A 14,392-nucleotide genomic window follows, 5' to 3' on the forward strand; every position below is an offset into this window, starting at 1 on the left:
TCACATGCGTAGATTTTGTCTTATATTTGCGTCGATCTGCATTTCATTTTTTTTCTTCTTCACTTGCGTAGATTTTGTCTTTGGTTTGCGCCGATTGTGTACAGGTAAGGTGAAAGGTTTTTTTTTTGCCCGATTTATGGGCATTATGTTTTCTGGTCTGTGCGTCCGTTCGTTCGTCCGTCCGTCTGTCCCGCTTCAGGTTAAAGTTTTTGGTTGCAGTTTTTGGTCAAGGTAGTTTTTGACGAAGTTGAAGTCATATCAACTTAAAACTTAGTAAACATGTTCCTTATGCAATGATCCTTCTAATTTTAGTGTCAATTTTTCAAAAATTAAAAAAAATGAGTATTCACAAGGTTAGGCCCATAATCAAATATTCCTAAAAGTTTTGACATACTGGCAACATGTGCATGTAACTGATGTCTGGATGATTCTCGTAAAATAATATCCGATCTTGCAATGAAGTTAAAATTTATTTATACTGCTTATTTGACAAAATCTTATAGTGAAAATAAAATAAAATGATAACAAAGGGTCATTTTTGTTTGTCATTTGTTTCATTTCAAATTGTCTTAAGGAGAAATGATAAACATATTGTATAATCTCACTGAAGCTTACAGCTAATTTTCTAATGTATGTAGATCAACACTTTGGTTTGCCTGCTTGCTTTGTTTGTATATTCTGTATAATTATATTTTGATAACGTCCAATTCAATTAAATAGCATGTATACAGGTTTACATACCTATATATAAAGATGTCAATCTTAATATAACAGAGCTTGAGTAAACATTTATTAAGGAAGCCAACCAAAGTTTCACCCTACATGCACTAGGAATTTAGCTGTAAGGCAAAAAGTATTAATAAAACTAATACTCAGCGAATGTGAATGTGAATTAAAATCAAAATTTTCGGTGTTTAAAACTAAATTGTTGTAAGTTTAACTTATGACAAAAACAATTGCTCCAAGAATAATATCTTAAATAAAATCGCTCCCTTTCATTTAGCTACAACTGTGACCGGAAAGATTGAAAACAAATTTCGATTTTCAATGCCGGCAACAACCTTTTCTTTGTTTTAATTTCCAAAATGAGCAATTCAGATTTATTATATTTTATCCTGTTGGAGAAATCTTACTTTGTAGTTTTCAACGGAAAATTATTTCTAAATTAATTTTTGAATCAAAAACTTTTTGTAATTTATATTTACCGTCTCGTTTATTGAAAATACATGAGGTAGTAATAAAAGGATTGTATTTTAAGATAGATGTATAACGTTTTGGAATCAAAAATTTCATTCATATATTATACCTATAATTTTTATTTCCTAATATCTGAATTATTCTAAAATAATAAATTCACAAACTCGATGCAATAATTTCTAAACGTTCGTCCTAGGTCGGCAAAAATAATGGTATAAAGAACTCCGTCCATGCTTTTGTATGTCCGTCTTTAAACAGTACCGAATGAGTACGTTACGGCAATCTTCTGAAATTGACGCGAAAAAGAAACAAGCACATCTAGTCTGGTATAGTCAAATACTCTGCAAGTTAACCAGTGCCATATTTCATTTCTTTTTTTATTTTCAATCATTTTGCTTATGTGGGACAGAGGACAAAGACATACTTTCCTAACAAAAGCGGCGTGAAAGGTTATTTTAAACAATTTTCCATTCCGACGGATGGTGTATCTGAAGGTTAATATTGTGCGGCAACATCGTAAGATCTGATACTGACACATGCATTTAATCTCTTGTATTACCGGATAATAAAGTAGGTGAATATAGTTGTCATTCTTGGAAATTTAAATGTAGGTTTCAAACGTCCAATTAATTGCGATTTTTTTTTTTCAAATAGTGCGCCAGCAAGGAAAGTTTGTACTATGACGTCAGATGCAATGTTCTGAAGAAAGACAACTCTTTTCTTCAAAATGAACGAGAAAAAAACATGAAAAATACTTATAACTTTTTTGAAAGGTCGGTGACATACGCTTTTTATTGCTTTATTTTGAAGAGTACACATGGCACTTTCCTTCTTGAAATTATTATGAAGAAATCACTGGTAGATATTTTTTAATACTGGAAACATTTTTCATTTTTACGTTTTATTTTTGGCGGGAATGAAATAAATCATATTTTTAAAGATCAAAACAATACGAGTCTAAAACTCTTGAACCTGTATTTGATAGATACAAATCTACTGTTTAACGTGAAACAAGAATTATGCTTGTAGGCTTGATATAAAGTATTTTTTGGAGAGTTTATATAACAAGCACATATTATGTTAATATTCGGGAAAACACGAAACTGAGGTTGCTATAGCGACAAAACTAAGTCGGTGACCCCCGATTTTTTTCATCATATTTTGTTCCTCAAATCATGAAATACCTTCACACAAAATTTTAAGGAAAAATCACTGGTAGAAATGAATAGGCTGTTTGGTCTTTAAGTTATCTTTCCCAGTGCACTTATTTTTTTCCTGAACTTGCTGTTAACTGTGTGGTTGATGTATCAATAAAATAGCTATGGTTGTTACATAAGAATATTACTCACCTACTTTTCATATTATTTTCTTATCAGGACCTTTGAATACCTTTTTTTCTTGTCACTTTTTTAGACTTTGCATGTTATTTACCTTGTAAACTTTTAAATCCTAGGTGCATCAATCCTTTAGTTGTAGATCCAGGTTTACTATTACTTGCTAAAACCAAGCTATATAACTTCTCTCCCTTGAATGAGAACAACTGGCTTCCTCTTATAAGACGTAAGTTCTTCAAATGCAATTCTTGAGTAAAAACAGAATAAATCAAAACGTATCCACTAACTTCTTCAATGGATTCCAAGAAAGTCAAATCCCAATCTGAATTCTCCTCATTTTTATCTAAATATGTTATTTCCAAATTTCCATCTACATATGTACAGTTTGTGTATCTACGTTTATATAAATCATAGTGATCTTTAGAGGTTCCACTAACACTCATGCCCATTTTGGTTCCTCGGCATACCACTGAAAAAATAAATAGTCTTCATAAGTTAGTCATTAAAAACAAAACAATAAAATGCTTATATATTTATGCTATAATTGGTTTTGGTAACATACCATGCACAATAATTAAGTTCATCAAAGCATATACCTTAATTTTCACCAGTACAAAAAAGATTTCTTAAGCTGACAAGCAGACTTGTCTAAATAACTGATATATCACATTAGGTATGGTGTACTCAAGTGTTATTTCATGTTATTTCATGTTTTAATTATGTATTTCAAGTTTGTGCCTTAATGTTTTTGTATTATATAATAAAATGTAAATAAGACAGGAAAAACACAAAATTCCTTTTGGTTAAAATATTATCTATTTATGCATTTAATAGGTTTGAAAAATAATGGTTGCACACTCTGAAATTTCAACAGCTTTACTGATCATGATTGCAATAATATGTTAAAAGTCTTAAAGACAAGTATTTAATACATAAACTTTACGTCATACTTTCAAATCACTCAATACAACAAATATAGTTGATCTATATTGCTTAGAGTATCTGAGAATTCTAATGTTGAAAATATAAGTTGACCATCACACAATCAATCAAATGTAGTTATCCTCTGAGAAACTGACCATCAACAACAATGACCAATCAACCAGATTGATATTAATTTAATAATACTTTTGTAACAAAATATATTTGTGTTAACATTTGCCCCTTGTGATGGTTTACCTGGTGAATTCTTACTATTTCCTTGTAAAGTTGTCATCTGACTCATCCGATGTCAAATTAAAAATTACATTTATACCTTCAAGTTATTGTTCAAAAATACTTAGTTAAACTACTAAAAGTTAAAATAGTAAACCGCTGATATTTGTTGTAAGAACATTATTACGTTCATTTAATGAGGTATTACATATAGAATGTTTTTACTTTTTTTTCTTATGTTGAAACAATTATCAATGTTGAGTTATTCTTGATGAAATATTTGGAATCTTTTGCTTTTTGTAATTACTATACTGAAATAGTTATTTGCTACATCTATAAATATATATACTGCACTAGGCTGTACGAATTTTTGTAAGTCTGTACTAAAGCTAATTAAAGAAATAGAAAATTGTTATCTTTATTTCAGAACAGGTGAAAACTGACTTATCATGAACTGACCTAAAAAATGTCAGAAAATGATGAAAATCTTAAAGATTCTTGTCTGAAATATATAAATGATCAGATTAGATAAGAGGTGAAAACAAGCCCCATGTATCAATGATGGGTAAACTGCACTACAGAAAATCAAAGGATTGCCGCTAGATAACCTTTATCTTTACGTTACGTTTTTTAAATGTATCTTTTCACAGCAGTGAAGGAAAGAAGATCATTCCAAGATAATTCTACAAGGAGGTTTTTACATCATTTGATAAGATTTCATTAATTTTTGAACAGTTGGAAGAACTATCATTTTCAAATCGTAGATCATGCATACTTTTAACTGGTATGTTTGGAAGTTCACATGCTGTTTTAACATTTATTTTCACTATATTGTATAACAAAATATTTCTAATCAAAATAATATCAAACTTGACAAAATACAGGAAATAATGTATAACTCAATTTAAAGGAAACATTGAGGTCTTGACAGGCCATGTCAATTAACATCTCTAAGGCCTGAGTTCAAAGATTTCAAATTTGATTCACTTCGATGAGTGTTGTTATGAAATATTGGATTAAGATGTAGTTTTCCTCCAGTGACCATGCATGAAGTTTTTTCCTCCAGTGACCATGCATGAAGTTATCTATGGAAACAACATTTTACATCAGAATCTGACATTCGATCTCATTTTCATTTCTATGCTTTTCCCTAATCCAAAACTGTTTAAGGTGGTACCTAACACTACAGGGAGATTACTCTGTAAAGTCTGCTAAACATTTTAATTACGTTGTGTTGTAAAAGAAATATTAAGCTTCTCAATGATCAAAATTGGTGTTTGTCAAATTGCTATATAACCAGTGTCATTTTTCTGACAAAACGGTTGGTTCAAAAAAAAATTTATTTTAATATTTTTGTTAAAGGGTCAAAGTAAATACTTTGGCAAAATTTTATGAAAATTAAACGAGCCAAATTAATTTTAGTGAAAGTGTTGGGTACTACCTTAATAAATTTTCAAACTTTCAAGATTATAATTAGGTCCAAAGTAGGTCAGATGGGGAAAAAAATATATATGTTGTAAGTAACTGGTAAAGATCTGTTACACCACTGTAATCCGCCATCCATCAAACATTTTTTTCATAAACAAGTGCCTGAGCATGTATACCAGGTAATGTGTTAGAAACCAGAAAACTAAGGATGAAGTGGTGGTGTCTGAGGATGATCAGCTTTAAGAGAGCATTTGTTAATATGACAATAAAGATAATTATGATTAATGTTTTAATTTAATAACAGAGATACAAGGAACAAAGGGATACATTATCGACAAACAATGGATGCTTAAAGTACTGAACCTAAAAGCCACGATTTGAGAACTATAATGTTAAATAAGCCTCTGAATATGTATACCTAGCTAAATATTTAGGCAAATTTCAAATTTTCTATAAGAAAAGGTCACTAGTAAAGACTTTTAATTACTTTCGTGTTTGCATTGGATACAAAACAGAACCAGATGCTACGCAGGGCACAGCTTTATACGACTGCAGAGGTTGAACCCTGAACAGTTTGGGCAAGTATGGACACAACATTCAAGCTGGATTCAGCTCTAAATTTGGATTGTGATTAAATAGTTGACACAGCATAGGTTTCTGTCACAGAATGAATGTGGTCTAATGAACTTAAATTTTTTTTTGCATTTGAGCAAATTCACTATGCTGTTGAATATTAATCCTCTCAAAAAAATGTTTGAAGAAATTTTCTTTTTATTTATGAAATCTGAAATAAGAAAAATTGAACCCCCCCCCCATCCCCAAATTTTTTTTCTCACATTCACCTTTCCCTTATTCCAAAACTGATCTCAATTCAAATTTCTAATGGAGTTTGCAACAATAACTACTCATCTAAATACATCATAAAATATTAAAATGTAAAAAAACTAGTCAAAAACTTTAACCTGAAACTCCCACTTTCAATATTTTATGTTCAGTGGACCGTGAAATTGGGGTCAAAAGTCTAATTTGGCTTTAAAATTAGAAAGATCATATCATAAGCAATAAGTGTACTAAGTTTCAAGTTGATTGGACTTCAGCTTCATCAAAAACTACCTTGACCAAAAACTTTAACCTGAAAACTCCCACTTTCATTTTCTATGTTCAGTGGACCGTGAAATTGGGGTCAAAAGTATAATTTGGCTTTAAAATTAGAAAGATCATATCATAAGCAACAAGTGTACTAAGTTTAAAGTTGATTGGACTTCACCTTCATTAAAAACTACCTTGACCAAAAACTTTAACCTGAATGGACGCACAGACGAACGCACGGACGAACCAATGAAGCCACAGACCAGAAAACATAATGCCCCTCTACTATCGTAGGTGGGGCATAATAAAAATTTTCAATTTTTGCGGTGGTATAAAAATTAACCTGAACAAAATTCAGATATTGTTCTTTTCTTTATCAACAGAAACTCAAAATCGATTAAAAAATCATTTTATCTAAATGCTAGCTTATAAATTAAGTTACAAAGTGTTTCATTTTAAACATTCTGAGGATAATTCTCTGTGTTAATTGATTCCCTTATCTAAATACAAAGTAACTAAATCAAAGCAAATTCAATACATCAAGGGAGATAATCACATAATAGTCTGAGATTTTACCAATGAAAATTAAATGAAGACAGGATATCACGTTGTTATCTGTTCTGATAAACTATGGTGATACATCATATTTACATTCTTATCATCCTTTAAAAAAACAAACCATTTTAATTTAAGCTGATGCAGTACTCAGGTACTGGTGAAATTAAAAAGTTAATTTTATACACAACAATTTAATATAAAAGAAACATAATATAAGTATATGTATGTATACTTTTCCTAGACAACAAATTACCATACTACGGAGTGTCAATATCATTTCCATTTCCAACCAATACTGATTTTTTGTCATATTGTTTATATTCTTATTACTTAAAAGAATATTCTTGATCTGCCCTGAACCTTCATTCAGGAAATATGAAAAAGAGTATGGCAAAATAATGACATTGAACACTGAATACCAAATTGTGGCGTTCAATAAAATTGGTCCTATGAGCTAAAATGAATGAAAATAAAGCTTTGAGAAGAAAATTTCAATAATGATAAGTAAAAAAAATAAAATGGTAAGTAGGAGAAAAGCAACAATCATTATTTCAATGTATAAACTGAGGACATTTTTAAATCCAGTTACTTGATTAGTACATAGATGTAATATGGGTATTACATCTATGATTAGTAGTAGTAATAGATCACTTTATCTTACCTCCTATACAGTTCCAGGAATATGATTGGTTAAAAGCGTCCGCGTGCAAACCGTGTATCTTTGATATTAGGTTAGTAGGGAGGCGGGGCTTATCTCATACACGGTTAGTAGTGGAGTTACGTCCCTTTATATTCCTTATTAGGTAAGAAGGGGGCGGGGCTTCTTTCATACACGGTTAGTAATGGTGTTATGTCCCTTTATAAAAAACAAAACGGTACTGAGAAAAAATCTTAAAAGTTCCAACAGACGAAGAAATTGATGATTAAGATTGAAATAAATTCATAAAACACATTTAAACCTTACAAGTCGTTATTGTTGGCATCTGTTTTTGTAGGATCAATGGAAGTATTTTCTTAGTGCTAACAGTATTGAAGACTTGCTCATTTTGAGAATCACTAGTCTTAATTTCACGCGTTAAGATAGTCGGTAAGATAAATTCGTTACATAGTGTGCTAGTGACGTAATACGGTATATATGGGGTCAGTAAATTCCATATGGGGATTCGAGCTTCGCTCTCACCCCATATGGAATTTACTGACCCCATATATACCGTATTAGGTCACTAGCACACTATGTAACTAATAATACACCCAGAAATGACTGAATGTTTTGACATTACAAGAAGTTCATTGATTGCCAGACCATGTAACTAATTAGACATTTTCACCTTGTATATCTGAAATGTTACTGTCTGCATTCATCTTCACTAATCCTGATTTATGATTAGTCTTATTTTAATTGTTCAGTAATTTGATTTTGATTGGATACTGTCATGGAAACCACTAAATCAATGCTCTTTTGTTATGTCAAATTATATCCATCATTATAAAATGATGATGTTATGACATATATGCAAATGAGACATCATTCTCATTAGAAAGTAATTGCTTTACTTTTTCATTATATAGTTAAATGTTAAATTTGAAACCTATAAAATGATCACTTTGAGTTTTCTATTATTTTATTTTAAGATCTGTTCTCACGTAATAATATAAAAAGGAATAATTATTATAATTCAGTTTTATGTTGTGCTGTTACTCCACTACACTGTCCATGGTAAAGAGAGGTTGGGTACTCCAATATAAGTTATATGGTTCGCTACTGACCCCGTACGGATTCATAGAGGGTTAGTAAAATTCATAGGGGGTGAGGACGGAGGCCGAATCCCCTATAGATTTTATTCATCCTCTATGATCTGTAGGGGGTCAGTTGTTAATCGTATAAGGAATTTATCGCACACCGGACTTTTTCTGCTGCGTTATGTTGAAAAATAAACAATGAAACACAACAACATCAATAGATGACGTCACCATTAACGCGTCATGAACCCCCTATGAAATCTACTAACCCCATACGGTCTCATAGGGGGTCACCACATGACGACGTTAAACCAATCACAACGTGATATTTTACCGGCGGTGTGATAAAACATCATACACACCACATTCTATATATGTCAGTCCTAAGGGGCGAACCTGAAATGCAGTGGTTGTTTGTTGCTGTTTGGCTTAATTTGTTTGTTGTTTTGTCATAAAAAAAAAAGCAACAGTAGTATACCAAAGGATAGAAGATGCCCTTTAAGGTCAGGCGTCAAACTGTCATTTTTGACTACCATTGGCGTCAAATTGGTTAAAATTTTACCATGTTTCATCAAAATATCCTTATGGCAATTCATCAGATGTCTCAAATAATTATCGTTATGATTATTTTTAGAAAAAAATTAACGTGATATCGCCTAAAAGAAAATTTACATTCTATCGTCATTTACCAAAAATTACTCTTTTAATATATCTTATTTCTTGTTATTTGTTCAATTTTTTTTTGTTACAAATCATCTTTTAGCAAACATATACATCCTACTTATTAAAACTCTTCTATTTGTAGATTATAATAGTGACAATTGTCCATTCATTTGTAGCTGATTTCTAAATATCCTTTACAGATGGGTGGTTACTACTACTTTATGATCAGTGATGGACAAATGAAGAGAGTCGATTATCATACAATTACAAAAAAGATTAACAGAATTTCATCAAAACTGAAGTATTAATCAATGGATGATGATTTCTGTGGGTTAAGTGTTGGTTTTGTCCAATATTGCAATCATTGAATGCTTCGAGAGAGAAATGTCCATATTACATAGAACATTGTGTACAAGTTACAATAAGCAATGCAATTTTCTAGAGGAACTCAATTCCATGCCTAAAACTATGCACTTTTACCATACAGATTCATGAAGGAAATGAGAACTTTAAATGTTGTGCCATCCCGAGTGCTATTGAGACTGGATGTACCAGAGTTCAACTGAGCAACGCAATACTTAGAAAAGTTAAAGAGCTATTATGACCAAAACTTACCTAAAATGAATAGCCACATTGAAATTAATTTTAATTTCAATTTACTTTGATGCAGTTGGAACCTTCTAAAGCCAATTCTTAATTTATTGAGCAGGGAATTTTAGTGTATGATATCAAGTAAACATAAAGGTCAATTGTTTATCACTATAGTCATCATCCCTGTCTTTCAATAGCATATAAAACATTATAGTTCCTTAAATCCCACACTTTAAGCTATTAAAGAAATGTCAATTCATTACGAGTAAAATATCTATTGGGGAAATTAGATACAATTCTTTCCTAATGTTTGAATTAAGAATAAGTTTACATGAAACAATCTTTTGACATTAAGCAATGACATTTCAGTTCAATGACTTCATCAAGTATTCTGCATATTAACAAAACACATGAAAATGGACAGTACACCCACAATATGAGCTAAATAAGTCATCTGCGCTTACATTTTAATTATTAACATTACCACCCTCGGGCAATGCTGAACTTTTTTAATAACTGATAACAAATTTGCTAATTTTAGTTTCAAATTTCATGATATGTGTAATAATTATACTGTAAGGATATATATATAGTGCATCAGTGACGGATTATCCTGTACAAGCCAGAGGCTGACAAAATGATTTTACAGTGACAAAAGTCTAATGTCAACCAAACTGTTTCAGAATTTGAAGATAAAGAGTACTGTAAATTAAGTTCTGAATCAAGGTATTATTCTATTCAACAGCTATATATAATATTACTATTTCAGAATATGATTGCTCTTGTTCATGTAAAGACCAGTTAGGGATAGCACTAGACTAGAGTATTAAAAATATTATATTCTTATTATTCTTGATCCTGGTTTGATATGTTACATGTTAGAGCAGTACCCATTAGTGTTCACATAGTCTTCTACACTAGACCAGCATCCACATGTGTTCATATAGTCTTTAAAACCTTAGACCTGAATAAGTACCCATGTGTGTTTATATAGTCTTTAACACTAGACCAGCACGAACATATGTTCATAAAGTCTTTAACACTAGACCAGCACCTATGTGTAAAATTGAAAATGGAAATGGGGAATATTGTAAAGAGACAACACCGGACCAAAGAGCAGATAACAGCCGAAGACCACTAATGTGTCCATATAGTCTTCAACACTAGACCAGCACCTTGCATGTGTTCATACAGTCTTCAACACTAGACCAGCACCTTGCATGTGTTCATACAGTCTTCAACACTAGACCAGCACCTTGCATGTGTTCATACAGTCTTCAACACTAAACAAGCACCCCATGTGTTCATACAGTCTTCAACACTAGACCAGCACCTTGCATGTGTTCATACAGTCTTCAACACTAGACCAGCACCTTACATGTGTTCATAGTCTTCAACACTAAACAAGCACCCCATGTGTTCATACAGTCTTCAACACTAGACCAGCACCTTGCATGTGTTCATACAGTCTTCAACACTAGACCAGCACCTTGCATGTGTTCATACAGTCTTCAACACTAGACCAGCACCTTGCATGTGTTCATACAGTCTTCAACACTAGACCAGCACCTTGCATGTGTTCATACAGTCTTCAACACTAAACAAGCACCCCATGTGTTCATACAGTCTTCAACACTAGACCAGCACCTTGCATGTGTTCATACAGTCTTCAACACTAGACCAGCACCTTACATGTGTTCATACAGTCTTCAACACTAAACAACCACCCCATGTGTTCATACAGTCTTCAACACTAGACCAGCACCTTGCATGTGTGTTCATACAGTCTTCAACACTAGACCAGCACCTTGCATGTGTTCATAGTCTTCAACACTAAACAACCACCCCATGTGTTCATACAGTCTTCAACACTAGACCAGCACCTTGCATGTGTTCATACAGTCTTCAACACTAGACCAGCACCTTGCATGTGTTCATACAGTCTTCAACACTAAACAAGCACCCCATGTGTTCATACAGTCTTCAACACTAGACCAGCACCTTGCATGTGTTCATACAGTCTTCAACACTAGACCAGCACCTTACATGTGTTCATACAGTCTTCAACACTAAACAAGCACCCCATGTGTTCATACAGTCTTCAACACTAGACCAGCACCTTGCATGTGTTCATAGTCTTCAACACTAGACCAGCACCTTGCATGTGTTCATACAGTCTTCAACACTAGACCAGCACCTTGCATGTGTTCATACAGTCTTCAACACTAGACCAGCACCTTGCATGTGTTCATACAGTCTTCAACACTAAACAAGCACCCCATGTGTTCATACAGTCTTCAACACTAGACCAGCACCTTGCATGTGTTCATACAGTCTTCAACACTAGACCAGCACCTTGCATGTGTTCATACAGTCTTCAACACTAAACAAGCACCCCATGTGTTCATACAGTCTTCAACACTAGACCAGCACCTTGCATGTGTTCATACAGTCTTCAACACTCGACCAGCACCTTGCATGTGTTCATACAGTCTTCAACACTAAACAAGCACCCCATGTGTTCATACAGTCTTCAACACTAGACCAGCACCTTGCATGTGTTCATAGTCTTCAACACTAAACAACCACCCCATGTGTTCATACAGTCTTCAACACTAGACCAGCACCTTGCATGTGTTCATACAGTCTTCAACACTAGACCAGCACCTTGCATGTGTTCATACAGTCTTCAACACTAAACAAGCACCCCATGTGTTCATACAGTCTTCAACACTAGACCAGCACCTTGCATGTGTTCATACAGTCTTCAACACTAGACCAGCACCTTGCATGTGTTCATACAGTCTTCAACACTAAACAACCACCCCATGTGTTCATACAGTCTTCAACACTAGACCAGCACCTTGCATGTGTTCATACAGTCTTCAACACTAGACCAGCACCTTGCATGTGTTCATACAGTCTTCAACACTAGACCATCACCTTGCATGTGTTCATACAGTCTTCAACACTAGACCAGCACCTTGCATGTGTTCATACAGTCTGCAACACTAGACCAGCACCTTACATGTGTTCATATAATAAGTCTTCAAAACTAAATATTAAACAATCACCCCCATATGTTCATATAGTCTTCAACACTAAACAAGCACTCCCATGTGTTCATACAGTCTAGACAAGTTATTGAATAAATTCCACATAGCTGATCAAACATTTTGCATTACTACAAAATTCTCAATAGACAAAAAATCAGTAGTATTGACATTTTTTTGTAAATTAATTGAGGAACAACATGACAGTTATTTGTCACATGTACTATAATAGTCTTACTGCCTTTGCTGTCAATAATGTTTAACCTTTTATCATTGTTATATGTTCAAAAGAAGCAAAAATGATTTACATATCTACTATTATCATGCTTACAGTCTATTTTATTCAGTTCAAACGATCATAAACTATCTTACAAACTAATAGCTCTTGAAAAAATAAAATTGCTCAGGTAAATCTTGATCCTTATTGACTTCCAAACAAATTTTTTGAAAAAGACTCCTTCTCTTTTGGATGTGCTATTTTGACAAGATTACATTCAAGAGATAGACAAGTAATTACAGAAAGTTCCTGTGATAGAGTTCTGTACAATGACAACTTCCTAAGAACCCATAATCTAATATTTCTATGTATAATTCAATAACACAAAAGATCTGCACATCACTGCTTAAGACATTGATTCATTGATAAAATTTTCCTTCGATTAGAAAAATGTCCACTAAGCTGACAATGTTTTATAATGTAAATACCAGACATCCATTCTTGATTTATGTTCAATCTATATTGAAAGGCTAAAACAACTAACACCTCTACTGTCAATAATATCCACAAAGATGTGAAAAAAACAAACAAGGATTCTGTATCACAATAGGGGAGCCAGTACAGTTACATGGTTATAACTTATCTAAAATAAGAGAGACAACAAAGACCCTTTAAAATGAATATTCTCATAAAACAGTATTCACCTGCACAATACATAAGTGCTGTTCTACAAGGAAATACAGAAGTGCTGATCAATAGGCAAATACATAAGTGCTGATCTATAGGCAAATACATAAGTGCTGATCTATAGGCAAATACATAAGTGCTGATCAATAGGCAAATACATAAGTGCTGATCTATAGGCAAATACATAAGTGCTGATCTATAGGCAAATACATAAGTGCTGATCTATAGGCAAATACATAAGTGCTGATCTATAGGCAAATACAGAAGTGCTGATCAATAGGCAAATACATAAGTGCTGATCTATAGGCAAATACATAAGTGCTGATCTATAGGCAAATACAGAAGTGCTGATCAATAGGCAAATACATAAGTGCTGATCTATAGGCAAATACATAAGTGCTGATCTATAGGTAAATACATAAGTGCTGATCTATAGGCAAATACATAAGTGCTGATCTATAGGCAAATACATAAGTGCCGATTAATAGGCAAATGCATTTATTAAGCACTGATCTAAAAAAAAACCATGCCCATATGTTCCAAATCTAAGGTCATCTGATGTACAATTGATCTAATATATGATTCCATCACATTCTTAAGCGAAACAATGTATCCTAATCAGTAATTTGGCAACCTAAATGATCACTGCTACTTAATTCTACCATATTGCAAAAAATGTC

General features: G+C 32.8%; 1 protein-coding gene across 2 annotated transcripts in view; it reads right to left on the reverse strand.

Moving 5' to 3' along the window:
* Positions 1 to 14,392, reverse strand: part of LOC139503515 (epidermal growth factor receptor-like) — a 103,543-nt gene that overhangs the window by 48,346 nt on the left and 40,805 nt on the right. For both annotated transcript variants that reach the window (XM_071293306.1, XM_071293305.1), the window contains exon 2: positions 2,629 to 3,000. In XM_071293306.1, coding sequence (XP_071149407.1) covers positions 2,629 to 3,000 — 372 coding nt within the window. The remainder of the gene's footprint in view (positions 1 to 2,628; positions 3,001 to 14,392) is intronic.

The sequence above is a fragment of the Mytilus edulis genome, chromosome 14 (assembly GCF_963676685.1).
Source record: "Mytilus edulis chromosome 14, xbMytEdul2.2, whole genome shotgun sequence".
In the NCBI taxonomy this organism is placed as follows: domain Eukaryota; kingdom Metazoa; phylum Mollusca; class Bivalvia; order Mytilida; family Mytilidae; genus Mytilus; species Mytilus edulis.